Source organism: Podarcis vaucheri (assembly GCF_965113315.1).
Source record: "Podarcis vaucheri genome assembly, chromosome: 3".
Lineage (NCBI taxonomy): Eukaryota > Metazoa > Chordata > Lepidosauria > Squamata > Lacertidae > Podarcis > Podarcis vaucheri.
In genome coordinates this window covers 26,740,100-26,759,441 of record NC_138761.1, presented here as the reverse complement: position 1 = coordinate 26,759,441, position 19,342 = coordinate 26,740,100, and the positions used below count along the sequence as shown (strand labels likewise).

The 19,342-nt window shown below is 43.7% G+C and overlaps 1 protein-coding gene and 1 long non-coding RNA gene across 5 annotated transcripts in view; both read left to right on the top strand.

Moving 5' to 3' along the window:
• LOC309529766 overlaps positions 1-19,342 on the top strand; it is a 589,156-nt gene that overhangs the window by 100,028 nt on the left and 469,786 nt on the right. The gene's annotated exons all lie outside the window — the stretch shown is intronic.
• Positions 1-19,342, top strand: part of KCNH1 (potassium voltage-gated channel subfamily H member 1) — a 233,148-nt gene that overhangs the window by 51,442 nt on the left and 162,364 nt on the right. For all 4 annotated transcript variants that reach the window (XM_082217421.1, XM_082217420.1, XM_082217419.1 and 1 more), the window contains exon 7: positions 17,424-17,853. In XM_082217421.1, coding sequence (XP_082073547.1) covers positions 17,424-17,853 — 430 coding nt within the window. The remainder of the gene's footprint in view (positions 1-17,423; positions 17,854-19,342) is intronic.

Here is a 19,342-nt window from a genome sequence, read left to right as displayed (position 1 = left end):
TGACTGTATTTTTTAAAATTATGTTTTATGAAAGGTTTTCTTGTGAAGCAAAAAAGTACATACAGGCAGCCCCCTGTTTATGTTCCGAGGCATGCATGTGCAGGTGAAATTGTGTAGAAGTAAAACCCATGGGAAAAGCCTGCTAACACCCCTATTCTGCCCTTTTAGTGACGTTTCAATGACATGTGGGTCACTTCTGAGTTCAGCGCAATGCGCATCTACACAGTCATGCACGTACTGAACGTGTGCAAACAGGGGCTGCCTGTATAGCGTACCACTTTCAATTCATAGAGTCTTTTTCACAGTTCATTTGTGTTTGGTATGAGACCCTTCTGTCATAGACATGATATGGTAGGGGGAGAAGAGAGGGGGTGAAGAGAGATGGGGGGGGGATAATGATATTTCATTCCATTGCATAGTGTTTGCTCAGGGGGTTTTGTGCCAGCATCACACAGATAGGTACCGTATTCTTATATTTATAAAAGAATGCTGGTGGAATCCTGGAGAGCCATTGCCAGCCTCTGTAGACAACACTGAGCTAGATGGATAAATGGTCAGACTCAATATAAGGCAGCACCCTAAATTCCCAAGCATATACATTTCACTTGCTTGTGGGCTTCCCCCTTATTCTTGATGCCCCAGAGTTTCCTCAGAAGAAGGATTGATTGTTAAACCCTTCTAGGAGTTGTAGCTCTGGGAGGGGAATAGGGGTCTGCTAGCAGCTGTCAGCGCTCTTAACTAACGACAGCTCCCAGAGTTCTTGGCGGAAAGCCATGACTCGTTAAAGTGGTGTCTTAGTGCTTTAAATATATGGCATGAATGTGTCCTCAATAAGTGTGTTGAGTTCAGTTCTGGGAGAAATCTGCTACTGCTGCCTGCTTGTTTCCCCCTGCCCAGAAACAAAATCCAGCACAGGCATCTGCTTCCAGCCCCTTTGGCTGAGTCACATGCATCATGGCAACTGACTGACTTTTGGGTGCGGGGATTAAGTGAGCTGTGCTAAAAATGATCAGACTCAGATCTGATTTGCTGGCATGCTCTAGCAAGTAAACGAGTGGAACCTTTACATGACTACATGACCCATTAGAGACTGATTTTTCACAACACCTCAAACTTAATGTTTTCAGATCTGATCCACATATTAATCTGTGTTGATACAGCAATGGACTTCTTTTTTGTGTACTGTCAGGTTTACAGTCCTCTAGAGCCAGTAGGATTCTTGAGTTTATCACTAGCTTTTTAGGACTATCCTTCTGTGATTGTGCATCACTACATCTTTGATTCATTGCTCTGGCTGTTCTCTTTCTTCACAGAGAACTTTTGTGATGTTGGAGGGTTTCGATTTCTCCCTCTGACACCAGTCAGGGTCTGTTGATCCTACAAATATTCAGCCCCTTCTGAATGGGGCTTGTTGTTGTTGTTGTTATTGTTATTGTGCGTGTGTGTGTGTGTGAGAGAGAGCACCCTCTGCTTCTCTAGGTGATGCTTTTCCTTTGGTGGTCCTGAGAGGAAGATGGTGGGAAACAACACACTGAAATGCTCGTTCTGGGTGTGTGTGTGTTTGGGTGGGGAGGGCAGCTGCAGTGGAGAGCATTTAGATGATCAGTCTCTCAACTGAAGAATGAAATAATTTTGTTGCACACCACCCCAGTCTCTGCGTGGTGCAAGATTCCAGCGGTCCCAGGCACTTTCCCAGGGTTCGTGTTTCCTTTTGGAAATGAGGCACAGCGGAGACTGTGGTGTCTTTATGATATATGGTTTCTTTACACGTATATACAACCTGAGCTTACGATGGAGGGGTTCATAGCATTAGCACCCCAAAAAGGTCTTGTTTCTCCCATAGCCACAGCCTTGGATTCAAATAGAAAGCAATCATTGCTGTGTCTCTCTGTCTCCCCAACTTGCTGTTTTGCTTCTATGTCATATCACTGCCCAAACTCTCTACTCTAAGCTCTGGCTTTATCTGCTGAGGGAGGGAGCCCCTCCCAATTGCTGACTCGCACTGAGTCACTTCATCCAGAAAGCTAGCTTAGCTGTTTCGCAGAATTAGAAGGCTTGATTAGCTTTTAACACTTGCTGGATCCAGGGATTAGAGGAGTCTAGAACCCCCAACTCCTAAGATTATTTATTGCTTATTTAGTCAAATTCTTCTTTCATCCCAGTCAAAAGGGTCTCCAAGAGCAGCTTACAAATCACTTAAAAAACAGAAAAAAGGCAGTCCCCTCAGGCTTACAAGCTAAAAAGGCATGGCACTGAGGGAAAATGGATTGAGAGGGAGGAAGTAAGCAAACTCAGGTACAGGTTTTGGGATACAAGTTCCTCTAATGTGTAAGGATATAGTACAACTGATTTCACTCAGAAGGTTTCTACTTTCCTGTTTACCGTATATCTATAGAATGCAGTGGCTTTTGCATGCTAGTTACAGTGCAAATTTCAGGAGAGGTAGCGCTGTCATTTGAAACCTTTCTTTCCCCTGAATAACCTATTTCAGGATGAGGAGATCTTCAGGTCTGGGGGCTAAATGTGACTCTCCAGGACTCTATTTAGCCCTTGGATGTCTTCCTAGGCCACAACCCCACTGGCTCTGCTTCACTTCCTGAGGTTTTTTTGCCTGTTTGGAAATCTATGGCAAAGGAGCCTAAGGTAAAATTTACATTCATTGCCCTGCCCACTTTTGCATCCCCTCCCTTGTCCCCAGTGGCGTAATTAGATGCCTGAGTGCCTGGTGTGACGAGTGCATCCTGCAGCCAGCAGCGGGGCAAGAGGCCCATGGGGGCAGGGTGAGCTGCGTGGAGCCTCTCCACTGTAGGGTGGCTGAGGGAGAGGTGGAGGGCAGATGCAAGCCCCACGCTGCTGTTTCAGGTGCCCAAGCCACCACATCACTCCCAGGAGAGACGTGTGGCTCTGGCACGCTTCAGGCCCCATGGTAAGTGATGGCCCCCGCAGTGTGGCACCCAGTGCCAGCCGCCTTTCTGGAGAGCCAGTGTGGTGTAGTGGTTAAGAGCGGTAGTCTCGTAATCTGGGGAACCGGGTTCGCGTCTCTGCTCCTCCACGTGCAGCTGCTGGGTGACCTTGGGCCAGTCACACTTCTTTGAAGTCTCTCAGCCCCACTCACCTCACAGAGTGTTTGTTGTGGGGGAGGAAGGGAAAGGAGAATGTTAGCTGCTTTGAGACTCCTTCGGGTAGAGATAAAGCGGGATATCAAATCCAAACTACTACTACTACTACTACTACTACTACTATTCTTCTTCTTCTTCTTCTTCTTCTTCTTCTTCTTCTTCTTCTTCTTCTTCTTCTTCTTTTTCTTCTGTTTGTTGACTGAACTAAAAAGTTTCGTGAGCCCAATTTTTTTAACCCCCCCTCATATTTTTGTCATTTAGTCACCCCCCCTCAGTGATGACACCCGGGCAGCCCACACACGCCACACCCCCTTCCTCCCCCACTGCTCCCCCCCCCGAGTGTCCTTATTTCCCAGGGACAATTCTGGAATTACAAAAACCATCCCAGCTTCTGATTTGATCCTGGAATGTCCCGATTTTCCCCGCCAGTGCCACCACCACGGAGCTTGGGGAGGAGGATAAGCCATGCTTGTCCTGAGTGGTGGCAGCTTCAAGGGGGCATCCTTTTGCCTCTCCACGGCCTCTCTATGGCCGCTGCATCCAGTCTCCTCTCTTGGGCAGCCTGTAGCAGCTGCTGGAGGGCAGGTGAGGAGGAGGAGAGGCCGCCACTGGCTCTGAAGTTCAGGCAGAGGGCAGAGCTGCTCTGGGTGGGAAGAAAGGGGGAGCAGAGTGGGATCCAAGGAGTCCTTTTCTTTTTAATGCTTTGTGTGTCCACATTGAATCTTGCCCCTTTCTAAAATACATTTATTGGTGTGTTTTACTTTTTGCAAATCTACCAAAGGATGTAATAAAATAAAACTGAGATTAAGGGGTTTTCTCAGGGCAGTAGAGGGTGTGTAGACTGTGTCCCATTGGTGTAGAAGTGATGGCACTTGCCCTTCTTTTGATAGGAAATGCTCTGTGGGAGGGGGTAGAATGGTGGGTGGGTTGAAGAGTGTCACTTGAAAGGTCCCTATTTTTATGAGCCTTGTCCCCCACTGGTATGTGGAAGGTTTCTTAGAAGTGAAGGTGTCCCTCAGTCTGAGAAAGGTATCTCCCCCAACCCTGGTTCACTGTGAGCAGACTTATTCTTAATTAATTATTATTCTTGTTCTGGCTGCTCTGGCATGAGCCACGCTGCTAGATGACTTGCTGCCATAAACATTGTGATATAATATATCATAATGCCTGAAATAAGGATGGAGCTATATAGAGGCATCAGTTGGCTTCACGGTTTTCCCCCCATCATGATTTTTGCATAGCACACACACAAACACATCATGATTCTGCCAGGTCAAAAATTATGAAACCGATGTCATGATATGGACTTCAAACCAGATTTGGATGAAATGTCGATATGTCGCCCAGCCCTATGGTTCAGTGCTTTATTTATTAATTTTTTACAAGGTTACTGATAACATTTGCGTTCTGCAAAAGAGAGAGAGTCTGGCTTACAAAAAGCTGTGTGCTCCAGCATCTTCAAAATGTAATGCAACTTGCAATATGGTATTTGCAGACCGTATCACAAAATAATCAAACAAATATCTTATGCCCCTTAAACACGAATTGTTTCATAAACTTTGGAGTTGTTTTCTGCACTGGGCTTGGACTATGATAAAGTAGCCCTCACCTGAAGAAATAATAATAATGAGGCGCCCTTATATAAAGCAAGTTTCCACTTGTATTGAAATGGGAGATAATTCTATTAACAAGGCCTTCAGGCCAACCCAATGTATTGCCCAGTCTGTGAACATACTAGTTTTGCAATACTTCACTCGCGATCCATTCCATCATGATCTTTTCTGCTTTCTGTTCAAATTTCGAGCTCCACACCTGCCCCTTTCTCAGAGTACATGACATTTCTTTCTACTGAGGTGCAGGTTGTGCTTTGTTTTCTGTGCTTGTCCTCTGTTACTTTAGATTGGAAGCTAAACATCTTCCTTGCCTAACATCAAGCTTTTCTCTAATTTATTTGGTTAAGCAAACGTCGCTTCGCTTGTATTTACTGCTTCCTCCCCTGCAGTTCCTCTGGTAGGGCACGTCGATGCCATTGGGGCTAACAAGAATGAAGGATTGTGCTTGATTTAGTTATCAGTAACCTTGTAAAAAGGGATGCGGGTGGCGCTGTGGGTTAAACCACTGAGCCTAGGGCTTGCTGATCAGAGGGTTGGCGGTTCGAATCCCTGTGACAGGGTGAGCTCCCGTTGCTTGGTCCCTGCTCCTGCCAACCTAGCAGTTCGAAAGCATGTCAAAGTGCAATTAGATAAATAGGTACCGCTCTGGCGGGAAGGTAGACGGCATTTCCGTGCACTGCTCTGGTTCGCCAGAAGCAGCTTAGTCATGCTAGCTACATGACCCGAAAGCTGTACGCCGGCTCCCTCAGCCAATAAAGCGAGATGAGTGCCACAACCCCAGGGTCGGTCATGACTGGACCTAATGGTCAGGGGTCCCTTTACCTTTACCTTTAACCTTGTAAAAAATTAATAAATAAAGCATTGAACCATAGGGCTGGGCGAAATATCGACATATCATCCAAATCCGGTTTGAAGTCCATATCATGACATCGGTTTCATAATTTTTGACCTGGCAATATATCACGAATCATGATGTGTTTGTGTGTGTGCTATGCATAAATCATGATGGGGGAAAAACCGTGAAGCCAACTGATGCCTCTATATAACTCCGTCCTTATTTCAGGCATTATGATATATTATATCACGATGTTTATTTGGTGATATATTGCGATGTTGAAAACCAGATATCGCTCAGCCCTAATGTACAGGGATCGCTGAGCCTTCTTTGAAAGGATGTTCCACCAGTTTGGTGGTGCCATCATGGAAAAGATCCAACTTCTGAACTAACAACTTCAGACTTCTTAAAGCAAAGTACATGCAGCACAACTTTAAATCTTCCCACAACCCAATCCCCTATTGCAGCAGGAAGAAAAGACGATTTATCTCCGAGTTGCCATTGAAAAGGTGTTATTTCTGCATCAACTGACAACGTTTAACTTAAAAAAAAAACAAAAAAAACTTGACAAAGCAGAGCAGCCTACATAAGCCTCTCAGTCTATATTAAGCCGAAAGAAATTAAGGTCTCAATTACACCCCAGGGATAATATATGGTGATATCGTTTGTCAAAGAAGAGCAAATTGAGCTTGTTACGTTGGCATTGCTTTGGAAAGGGGCTGTCAGAGCAGCACTTTAAACAGCATAGAAAGGAATATTGTTCTTTGTGGCCCTCTGTGTCGAGGCAGTGAGTGTCTTGGGACATGTTGAGCAGCCCAAAGGCAGTTGGACTAATTTGACTAAGGCAGTAAGGTCCAATGGCTACATGAAGAGCAATGGACACAAGCATAAAGCTGTGAAATGGGGAGAGGGATCAGGGAAAGAAAGGAGAGAAATGTGTGACTCCTGAGCATCAAGGAGTTAGAACATTAGAACATGGGTAGTCCCAGTTTGTTAGCCGGTAAGGGTTTGGTAATTCATTTATTCTCTTTATCCTAATTCCCGCTTTTTAAAAAGAGCATAAAACCATACGCGATTCAAGAGAAAGCTGAAATGATTAAGAACTATCTTTTTATGCTCTTAAAATCAAACAAGATTTTAATTGGGTTGATGCTGCGAATGCCATTTTAAATTTAATTTAATCCTTCTGCATTGCTATACTCAAGGCAGTTTGCAACCCATAGAAATGAAAAAAGCATGCAGCAAAAACTACATCCCACAAGAATTCAATCTGAATGAACCAGAATGAAAATGGTTAAGAAACAAATACTTTAAACCAATTAACATAAAGCACAAACCTCCTTTTCACATAACATGAAATATACATACAGTGGTACCTCAGGTTACATACGCTTCAGGTTACATACGCTTCAGGTTACAGACTCTGCCACCCCAGAAATAGTACCTCGGGTTAAGAACTTTGCTTCAGGATGAGAACAGAAATTGCACGGTGGCGGTAGGAGGCCCCATTAGCTAAAGTGGTGCTTCAGGTTAAGAACAGTTTCAGGTTAAGAACGGACCTCTGGAACGAATTAAATACTTAACCCGAGGTACCACTGTATTAAGATAATCAACCCAGCAAAATGTCAGCAAATAATAAATTGCATCCAACAATGGTAACAAATAGTTTAATAATTATAAATGGTCAAAACAACAGTGGCAAAGACCCAAATGAAAGCTAGTTGGTCCACTGAACAACCTATAGCAGTTGGACCCTGGAGATTAGCTCAGCCATTTAATTGACCAATTGCGCAGCCTTGGGAATTTTCCTGGAGCTGTGGTGAGAGATGAGAGAAGACGAATGAGGCAAGAAGTGTAAAGTATTTCCCCCCATTAAATGTGCTCAACAGACAACAAATAAGAATGAGAGTAAAACACAGACAGTCCCTGGTGCATAGCACTGGAATGGGAAGAACATATTTCTATATTCTGTTTATGGAGGGGGTGGGGGAACTGCTGGAGAATGTGAACTTATGTGAATCTGTCATAGGCTTGCCAGTTTTAATTTGGCTCAGGAAAGATATAAATAGTCTTCTCTTTCCATACTTTCCTAAAATTGCTCATATTCTGTCATGCACTGAGGGGATTAGATAATGCTTTTTGTTGTGGTTTATAAAAATCGGAGGGCTTGCAGTTTTTCTTTTTTTAAAAAACCGCACACAATCAAACTACTTCCCTCCGTTACTATGTTGTATTGCAATGATGGTATGCCTACAGTGCGCAAAGGCAGTGCTTCTCCCCCACCTAGAAAAATAGGTGCTGCTACTCACCATGAAGTTGTTACAGTGCCACACTTTTTAACAAAAAAAAAGAGGTGCTGGTACTGCATACCCCTAGGTGCCCCCCCGGGGGGGGGGAAGCACTGTGCATAGGGAATGCAGTTGTAGGTTAACCAGCAACTGGTCTTGTGGCACATTAAAGACTAAAGCTGTACTCAGGTAATTCAATGGGACTTACTTTTGAGTAGACGTAGTTAGCATTGTACTGCAATGTTTGTCATACTTGGAGGTCACTTAACTCCTAATATGACTTAGTTGGCTATCATCCCAAACAATTACCGTATTTTTTGCTCTATAAGACTCATTTTTCCCCTCCTAAAAAGTAAGGGGAAATGTGTGCGCACCTTATGGAGCGAATGCAGGCTGTGCAGCTATCCCAGAAGCCAGAACAGCAAGAGGGATCGCTGTTTTCGCTGCACAGCAGTCCCTCTTGCTGTTCTGGCTTCTGGGATTCAGAATATTTTTTTTCTTGTTTTCCTCCTCCAAAAATGAGGTGCGTCTTATGGTCTGGTGCATCTTATAGAGTGAAAAATATGGTACTTAATTAATTAATTTAAAAAAATTTTAATTAGCAGTTTCAGCAAAACAAATATTTCAAAACATACCATATTCATTATTCCCCCTTTCCCCCCATCCAACCCCCCTCCTCCCGAGACTTCCCTCAGCTCCTCTCTCTGATTTCTCAGCACATAATTATTCTCTGCATGTTATAAACTTGTACATATCCTTACATTATCTATCTATCATGTTATCAACCAATAATTTTGTGTATGTTTATTCAAACCCTGCCAAGGAGTCCAGTTCATTTTGTTGTCTTTTTAGATAGTTTGTAAAAAGCTCCCATTCTTCCTTAAAATCACAGTTGTCCTTGTCTCACAATTTGTATGTCAATTTAGCCAGTTCTGCATAAGTCATCATTTTTTCTTGCCACTGTTCTTTCGTTGGGATTTCCTCATTCTTCCATCCTTGTGCTATCAAAACTCTTGCCGCTGTTGTAGCATACATAAATAAGTTCTTTATTTTTCTTGGCAGGTCTTGCCCTAGAATCCCTAACAAAAATGCTTCTTTCCTGTCCCTCACACTTTTTCAAGCCATGGATTATTTAATAGTCATAGGCCTGGGTAAAGAGGAATGCTTTTACCTGGAGCCTAAATACATGAAGTGATAGCACCAGGTGAGCCTCTCTGGAGAGAGCATTCCATAATTGGGGAGCCACCACAGAAAAGCCCCAGCCAGCATAACCAATGATCAGGTATGATGGGAGTGGTAGTCCAGCGACAACTGCAGGCTTGCAGCTTCCCTGTCGCTGAAGCATTGGATTGTAAGTAACAGTGCTGGGTTAATACTTTTACCATAGCCCTTGATGAATTGGGTTTGATGCTTGGTCAAGCTAGTGGGCTGGCATGTACTGTAGAGTGTACAGCAAGGTAAGAGTGCCTTATCTATGAAAAATCTAGTTAGAAAATCGACGCTGTGGGATTTAAGTCTTCTGTGCTTGCAGGTGTAACCCGAATCAATTTGTTTAGCACATTTGTATCACACATTTCCACTGAGGAGCTTAGGGCAAGATGTTTAAAGGTTACCCCAAGTGATCCTCACAACAAACCTGTCTGGCTGAGAGCTTGTGACTTTCCCAAGGTCACCATAGGAGTTTTATGGCTCACCATATGGGCTCTGTGTTATTCACCCTACAGGCTATTTGGTATTTTGTGCCCTCAGCGATTGTTTTGCTGGTAATCTTGTCTGTATTTCATTTGCTACAGTGAGCGTACAAATAGTCTTCTTCGACACTGGAAAGATACAGGGTGAACTCTTGCCTTCTCGTGAGTCACTCAGAGTTTTAAAAAACCCCAGCACAACCTTTTTCACACTTCTCCACTCACCACCCAGTGTGCTGTCCAAAGCTTTTAGCGTCTTGCTTAGGTCAGCATAAGTAAAAGTTCAAATCCCAAGTGTTTTTATTTATTCAGACTAGGGCTATTGGGAAATGGCTCCCCGGATTTGCAGAAGGTGAACTGGTGATGGTGATGAGGTATCTCACCAATTTTTCAGAGTCAGAGGAGAAAAGTAGTGAATGGGATGAGGAGCGAGGGAAGGCCTTTAGATTTCATTAGTTTAGTGTGGTGAGCGGTTGGTCCTTCTCTCCCTTCCAGCTCCTCCATTCCTAGTCTGTTTGAATATGGCGGGGTGGGGAAATTGGATATGATTCCTACCAGCCATGATGGTTACAATTTCATACCCTCCAACATTTCTCCGAAGAAAACAAGGCTGTCCCATTCCATAATGATAATTTTACTATTTATACCCCACACATCTTACTGGGTTGCCCCAGCCACTCTGAGCAGCTTCCGACAAATATAAAAACATAATAAAACATTTTAAAAACTTCGCTGTGCAGGATTGCCTTCAGACAGCTTGGGGGTTGTCTAACTCCATACCCTCCAACATTTTCTCCAATGAAAACAGGGGCATCCTAAGGAAAAGAGGGACATTCCAGGATCAAATCAGAAACCAGACTGCTTCTCTAAATCAGGGACATCCCTGGAAAACAGAGACACTTGGAGGGTCCGTAATTTAACCCCACTGTCAGAATACTGGTTGCTGGGAATCCAAAGTGGGGAGAGTGCTGTTGCGCTCAGGTCCTTTTTGTGGGTCATATCCAGGCACTATGAGAACAGGGTGCTGGACCAGATTTGCCATTGACCGAATCCAGCAGGTCTCTTCTTATATTGTTAGAACAGAACAATAGCTGAAAATTAAAGAGAAAAAAGATAATTGCTTTCCCGGCTTTTAATATACCAGTTTTGCTAACGATGCCTTAGTCTTACGCAGAAGCAGCACACCGTAAATGTACTCTTACAGCACAATCCAATTCATGTTTACTCAGACTAAGTCCCACACTGCTCAATGGAACTAACTCTGCATGGAATTTTAGAAATACAGTCGTACCCTGGAAGACGAACAGCTTAGTTCCCAAACGTTTTGGCTCCTGAATGTCGCAAACCCGGAAGTGACTGTTCTGGTTTGTGAACTATTTTTGGAAGCTGAAGGTTCAATGGGGCTTTCGCGACTTCTGATTGGCTGCAGGAGCCAATCAAAGCTGCACTTTGATTTTTGAACGTTTTGGAAGTCAAACGGACTTCCAGAACGGATTCCTTCAACTTCCAAGGTAGGACTGTATAGTGGATTTTCTGCTATAATTTCCAGCAGGAATGCACTGCTTTTCAAAAGCAGCGCTTCTGCTCATCCATTTTTGAATCTTTGCCTCCTTCTTTCTTTTTTGCATGATGGCGTGTCTTACACTTGCCTTTAGTGAATTTCATATTGTTTTAGCCCCAGTCTCTGCTCTATCAGAATCCTAAAGTGTTTGTGATCCCTCTTCATTTCATGCCATCTGTCACTTTGATAAAAGAACCTATTCCTTCATTCCAAACAAATAGCAAAAACTGAGCAGCACAAAGGTAAACCTGGGCTATTTTATTTTTTGACAGTTGACCATTCATAATCACTGCTATGACTCCATTGGCATTTAATTTGACTGCCAAAGGGTCGCCAGTATTTATAGTTGGCTTTGACCATCGGTAGCAGGTCACTGCATGACAGTGGTTCCATATGGCTCTGTAGACGTCATGAGCCCCACGGAACCATAATGGGTGGAAAGCTTGAATTCTGAGGAGGAATTGGAGGAGCTCAGGGAGTTGGAACTGGGTGACCCTGAGGAATGCGGGGAAGGTGAAATTGGGACACCAAGAAGTGTCTGAGAGCAGCAAGGTCAGTAGTCCAGGGCAGAGGTTTTAAACATTTCTGAGTCCATGGCTCCCTTGGCCAAGTGCATTCTTTCTGCAGCACCCCTGTGGGGCTCAGGAGCCCAGTTATGTCACCCCTTGCCTGCAGAGCTGGCAGCCTCTCACCCTTTTTTGAACACCCTTCTTTGTGGAGTGTTTCCTCAGCCTCCTCTCTTCTTCTCTCTCCTTGGGAATCCTCTAGGCAGCTGCAGCCACCACCCCTGGTCTCTGAGCTGCTCTGCCTGCCCCCCAAAGAGGTGTCTCCTCACTCAGGGGCCTGGGAAGAGGGTGCACCCAGCCTTAGTGGCCCAATGGAGACTGGCCAAAGGTGAACATTAGGTCAGTACCTTGCCTTGGGAGGCAGCAGTGGGCGCTGCTGGGCCTGCAGGGTGGAAAGGCTCCCCTTCAGCACCAGGCACTCAGCTCCCAGGCACACCTTGCACATAGGAAGCACAAGAAAGACCAACGCAGCACCTGCCCGGTCTCCCACTTGTCTATTCATTCCCAACAGCAAGGGCTGGTGGACTGGCAGGCTAGACTCCCTCGCCCACTTGCTTGCTTGCTTGCTCTGAGGCTGCTTCAGCTCCTGGCAACCAGCACCCCCTGGCCAGTCCCAGAGGCACCATTGTCCTGGGGAGCTTGTAGCCAGGGCTGCTGCAACAAATAACCCTGGAAGACTTTGAGAGGCAAGAGGGCATCAGAGGAGGGAGGGAAGGAAAGAAGGACACAGGCCGGTGTTGCCCTCAAGGCACCCCAGGGTGCCACAGCACACTGGTTGAAAACTACTGGTCTAGGGAATGGAGAACAGAATCTGCGGGGAAATGATGGTCAAGCAGATTGGCAGAGGAGCCAGATACCTCCATCTGCAAGGACATGAAGACATCAGCATGACTCAGCCCATTCAAAGGAAGGCCCATTTGCAGACCCTCCAAGTGTCCCTATTTTCTAGGGATTTCCCTGATTTAGAGAAGCCATCCCAGTTTCTGATTTGATCCTGGAATGTCCTGTAGGTTGTCCCTATTTTCATTGGAGAAATGTTGGAAGTTATGCATTGGCGTGCCCAGTCCTGGGACCCCTGCGACTTCAGAAGGAAAGTGCAGGGTGTGTGCCGCTTGTTGGATCAATATCTTAGCTTGCACTTAGCCATGTATCTATAACTCTTCTGTATCGGCTGCTCCTTGAAACCAAGCTGGGAGTTCTTGGTCTGGCAGTGAGAGCCATGGCAGTAGATGGCTTTGCAGAGAATCACCTCTCAGCTGGCAAATATCCCCTTTCTACTGCCCTGCGCTACTGTTGGGGGAAGCTTTAGCCCAATATTGGTGGATGGAGTACATTCTTAGAATGCATGAGATCCCAGATTCAGTCTTAGTATCTCCAGGAGCTAAAAGGATCACCTAGCAAGCGACAGGAGAGACTTCTCCCCAAGACCCCAGAGAGGCACTCAGTGCAGATAGAACTGGGTTATTTGGATGATGCCTGGAGTAATTCTGACTTCTATGCATTTGTAAGGATATTCACTCTTTATTTTCTTGTAGCATTAAGGCACACACTTCTTTCTGTAGTCACATGCTTGGCTGACATCCAGAATGCGGTTATTTCACCAGTGGGACTCACATAATGGGAAGTAGGTGATTTCAGGAGTAGAGCCAAGAATTTAAAATGGGAAGCTAAAATAAAAGCTGAGCATTATCTCTGCAGTTTGGAAAGTTGCTTCATGTTTAATGCACATTTTTATTTGCTTCATAGTTAACACTAGTAAAGCACAAAGGACTGCACGGTTGTAGGCCATTTTTCTAAATATCTACAAATTACTTTGCTTTACTGACTCGTTGTCCCCCCCCCCCACTTTGTGCTCAATTAACCAAGACCCCAGAGGTTTAATGGTTTGTGTAAGCATTCAGCAAAAGCTGCATATGTGTTTTTCATGAAAGAAAAACAACAATGGAAGAAATGTAATTATTACAAATTCATGAATTAAAAACGAAACAGCAGTATTTCTGTTTTCCCAGAAACATATGTTAATATGAAAAACATATATTAATGGGCAAAAGAAATGAGATTTTCCACTGCATTAAGCAAGCCTAAACAAAAATGTTGGCGCAAATGATATTTAAGCATGACTGAACAAACTTTTCCATAAATGCCTGATGACCAGAATTAAGCAATAATTTATTTCCAAAAATATTCATTAACACAGGACACTTTAAATATAAGCAATTTGAAGGGAGAAGTATGTCTCCTACAAGGCATGTGTTTCTTGCTTTGAGATGTGCTCTGATATGTTTTGTTCTCTTAAAACAAACTATTACTCAAACCTTGTCAGTAATCAGAATACCTATTAAGACTGTTCCTTAACCCTCCAGCTATACCTATCCAGTATTCAGACTTGATCCAAGGTTGTGTTGTTGTTGTTTTGTTTGTTTAAATCCCTTTTCTACTAGAAAGGTAGTAAGTTTAGATACCACTGGATGCCATTTTGAATCAAGATGGTGGACCAAAATGTCCCAAACTGTGCAATTTGGAAGATGACATCACCAAATTTGGCACAATAACACATGCAGAGGAGAGTGACCAAGATGATCAAGGGTCTGGAAACCAAGTCTTATAAGGAACAGTTGAGATAGTTAGGTATGTTTAGCCTGGGAAAGAGGTGACTGAGAGGAGATATGAGAGCCATCTTCAAATATCTCAAGGGCTGTCACATGGAGGAGGGAATAAGCTTGTTTTCTGCTGCTCCAGAGGGTAGGGCTGAAACGCATCATCATCATCATCATTATTCAGATTCAGATTACAAGAAATGACATTCCAACTGAACATCAGGAAGAACTTTCTGGCAGTGAGAGCTGTTTACCAGTGGAGCAGACTCCCTTGGAAGGCAATGGATTCTCCTTCATTGGAAGTTTTTAAACAGAGGTTGGATGGCCACCTGTCAGGGATTCTTTAGCCATGATTCCTGCATCACAGGGGGTTGGATTAGATGGCCCTTGGGGTCCCTTCCAACTCCAGAACTCTATGATTATCTAGAGGGTCACAGGTTCCCAGCCCCTGCTTTAAAGAGGTAAGAGTCATGCCAAAACATCTCATCAGCAACAGCCAAGACTGGCGCTGCTGGTTGACCTTTCAAAATACAGAGAAAAATTACGTATGAATCACAGTGCACAATCTATACCATGCAATAGAAAAGATGCCAGGAAAGTAACCATGGGCAAGATTGAAGTATGTTAAGATTTGTAAAACAGCCCACATCTCTCTCTCCCTCTCTTTATAATAATTTTTATTAAGTTTTCCATATTTAACATAATCACATTCTATTACATACTTCTGTAACCTAAAACATTGCTCTAACTGAGCATCAACCTCCTTCCCTCCCTCTTTCTGACTTCCGAACATCTTTACTAAATTCTTAGCATTTCTATAACCACTTTTTTACCTTCTATCTTCTTTTTATATTTCACCTCATTATATGCAACCAGTTTCTTATATTCACATTACAAAACATTTCAACTCAAACCTACAAACGTTTTCAGATGTTTACAATGTTCTTTCATATAAAATATAAATTTGCTCCAGTCCTTTTGAAACAGTTCATTGCACTGATTCCGGATCTTCCCTGTCAACTTTGCCAACTCTATGTATTCCATCGTCTTGATCTGCCGTTCTTCCAAATCAGCATGTTCATGGGCAAAAAGATTGCCCATCACCCACAGGAGACCACTTTAACCACTATTTCCTCTCAAGCTTTTCTGTTTTAGCCTTAAAAGTAATGCTGCCTCTGGTGTTCAGAATGTGTGCCTGGGAATTAAAATCCTTCACTGCACTAGGCAATGCTTTGAAGAAAGATCCAGCTCGAGTGCTTCCATTTCTCAGCCTCTACAACTGTCTCCAGTACCTTCTTTGCAAATACAAAACGCTTGCAAAATGACTGTTATCAGCTGTGCAAATGCCACCTGTAAATTGCTGAAAGCTCATTCTCAGCAATGCATGTTTCCCCCCCAACTCTTCAATTTCAATCACTTGAACCCTGGTGTGCTCCTATATGTACATCTGAAATGTTGCTCTCTTTTTATGTTGCTGGATGAAAGGTTCTCTGAAACAGGAGAGCTTGCGCATTGCCTGAAAGCTGAGTTACATGGGGATATTGCTAAAACAGCAGCAACCCAGTATTCTCTGATGAGCCTTCCTCCTTGCTAATGGACCAGGCGCTGCTTGCTAGAGACACAAATACAACTGGATGGTCTGGTTGCATGGAGCCCATATACTCAAGCAACTGTTCTTGCATAGGTGGTCCTTTGCAGAAAAATGTGCTCAGTGCACCGATACCAGAAGGCAGGACTAGCACTGTGGTATGACAAATGTGGTCCCACTCAAATCATGAGTAGCCAAAATATTTCTGATGCTTTGGTGTATGTATTTCTTAAGGCACTGGATTGTGTTGTATATGCTGTATGTCACCATGAGTGGGGATCTTATTGTGGTACACAGATTTTAAAATATAAATAGCTCCAGAAAGATACCGGTACCTTTTTAAAAAAACAAACAAACCCCTGAACACTCGCCTTTTCTGTTGTTGCTTGTCAGACCCCACCTTGTGTGAATAAGAAAGGGCTTAATGGAAAAGTCTGAAAGGGATTTTGCTCAAGTGTCTGTTAATATTGCTGATCCTAGTTGTATAATTAGTGTGATGTTTTTGTTAATCTTGCTTTAATGTTTTAATCAGAGTTAGGGTGTTGTTTGTTTCCCAGAGGTGCATCACATTTTGGAGCAAGGTGGAGAAGAATCAGAGGAGCAGTCAAATTGCAACGTCTGCACAGCTCTTAATTAATTTCTTGTTTTTAATGGGGATTACAAGAAATGCCATATTTTCAGAGCATAGGTGTTAGCCAATTTCAGTGTGAAATAAAAAAAACGTGTACCTCAAAGGGTTGAAAACTGAGGATGTTTTGTAATGGCAAACCAATGGAATGTATAAACATTTAAAGAGTGAATAGGAAAAGAAAATGCCAGAGGGAGGAGTTTATATGCCATGTCCCATCTGTTTCTTGGGATGATCTCATAAGCAGGAAGTACCCAGGGTAACCTAATACAGGAAAACCATGAGCAGGTAGGTCATCCGGGGTCTTGAATTTGCAGCAATCTGGTGATGACACGTATGTTTTTTAAATTATGGAGCCATTTTTTACCATTTGCATAATACCTGTGCCGCAATCCAGAGACAGTATTAATTCCCAAATCCTATTTAGATCAAGGCCGATTAATGGATTTCAGCACAACCTTCTTTCAACTGGGCCCATGGAGCCATATCCAACTTCCTCCTTTCATGATCACCAAGAGCCCTTGTGCTAAATGGAAGTTGCACTAGTGAAAGTTTGTATGTGCAGCAACTGGTTCATGTTGCACAGCAATCTTTAAAAATGCATTTGTGTTTTCCCTTACACAGTAGCTGATTCTTGCTGTGCAATCTGTTGCACGGCAGTCTTCAACAGTATTTCTGTTTTCCCTTGTTGAACAACATTCCCCCAGTGTAACAAGTATACCACTAAGTGACTTTAACTTAGCTCTACATGGGATACAACCCCCAGTCTCCATCCTTCTGCCTGTTTATAGAACGCACTGTATTTATACAATGCCATGTCTTTGGTCTGCCCAGGCTTCACCTTGGACGTCTAAAGCTCAAGGTTATGGTTGACAAAAGACATGGAATAATTTAATGCTGAATGCTAATCAGCTTGTTTTGTTTTTCTTCGTTCTTCTAGGGCATCAGCAGTCTGTTCAGCTCCCTTAAAGTAGTCAGGCTGCTCCGGCTTGGTCGCGTGGCTCGGAAACTGGACCACTACATTGAGTATGGAGCAGCTGTCTTGGTTCTGCTGGTGTGCGTCTTTGGTCTTGCAGCCCATTGGCTGGCCTGCATTTGGTACAGTATCGGGGACTATGAAGTTATCAATGAGGATAAAAACACAATACGGAACGAAAGTTGGCTCTACCAGCTGGGCGAATCCATAGGATCACCGTATCAGTTTAACAGGTCAGGAAGTGGAAAATGGGAAGGAGGGCCAAGCAAGGATTCTGTTTATATCTCATCGTTATACTTTACAATGACTAGTCTCACCAGTGTTGGATTTGGGAACATTGCACCAACCACGGATGGAGAGAAGATCTTTGCTGTTGCTATGATGATGATTGGCTGTAAGTATTACTGGATTAATTTCTACTATGCAGTGTTTCAGACTGCAATATCCAATATGCTTGAAATAATGAGCAAGTCAAATGATTTCTTAAGGATGCAGAGATTGACTTTGTGATGAACTGAGTCTATTGGCTAGAGCGTGGTGCTGATAATGCCAAGGTTGCAAGTTTTATGCCTGCATTGGACGGATGCATATTCTTGCTTGGCAGGGGGTTGGACTAGATGATCCTTGGGGTCCCTTCCAATGCTATGATTCTATCATCACCTTCATAGATCCAGCTCCCAACCTTTTGCCATTAGTAACAGTTCCCCCTCCTTATTGGTTCTTTAGGGTGATTTTGAAGGGAACAGCCAGAGTGGTATAGTGTAGGGTTGCCATATTTCAAAAAGTAAAATTCCCAACACCCACTTTTTAAAGGAAGACCCCCAAATTGTTTGAGCTTTTTTTTTAAAGGAAACCACCAAAATTGTTGGGCTTTTGGGGGGAATAAAAAAATAGAGAGTTTAAGCTTTTGGAGCTGTTTCCATCACGTTGCCATCCCCACCCCCTATTTTTACACCCTATAACGAGGGCATGTCAGGAATTTTCTAGATTCTAGGTAGATATTTTCTAGATACTAGAATGGCAAGTCTAGTATAGTGCTTACGGAACCTGGGAGACCAGGGTTCAAATCCCCCCTCAACTGTGAAGCTCACTGGGGGACCCTGAGCTGCTGACTCACTCTCAACCTAACCTACCTCTTGGGGTTGTTGTGAGGATAAAATGGGGAGAAGGAGAAGTCTGTAGGCCACCTCAAACTTCCCAGAGGAAAGGTAGAATATAAATGTAATGAAAGAATAAATATATAGTGGCAGTGGCGTAGCGTGGGTTGTCAGCACCCGGGGCAAGGCAAGTAATTTGCGTCCCCTAACCCGTGGATTTGCGCCCCCTAACCCTAACCCCCAGATGTTGCGCCCAGTGCGGTCGGCCCCCCCTGCACCCCCCATGCTATGCCACTGTATAGTGGTACCTCGGGTTACATACGCTTCAGGTTACATACGCTTCAGGTTACATACACTTCAGGTTACAGACTCCGCTAACCCAGAAATAGTACCTCGGGTTAAGAACTTTGCTTCAGGATGAGAATAGAAATCATGCTTCGGCAGCACAGTGACAGCGAGAGGCCCCATTAGCTAAAGTGGTGCTTCAGGTTAAGAACTCCAGAATTCCGGAATGAATTAAGTACGTAACCAAAGGGACCACTGTATACTTCTCTACATGGTGAATGTACCAGCAATCAAAATCAGTACTCATCTAAGTCATTGTCAAGTAAAAAAAGGTTATGTGGCTTGGCCATAACATGGATATTTTAGAGGAGAACACTTTGCCCCTTTTACATTTTTGTTGGTAAAATCATCGTAGACACATAATCAAACCAAAGGTAAACTCTTTACCATACCATAGATTTCAGCTGTTGAACACATGTTTAAATCTAATTGAAATCAGTG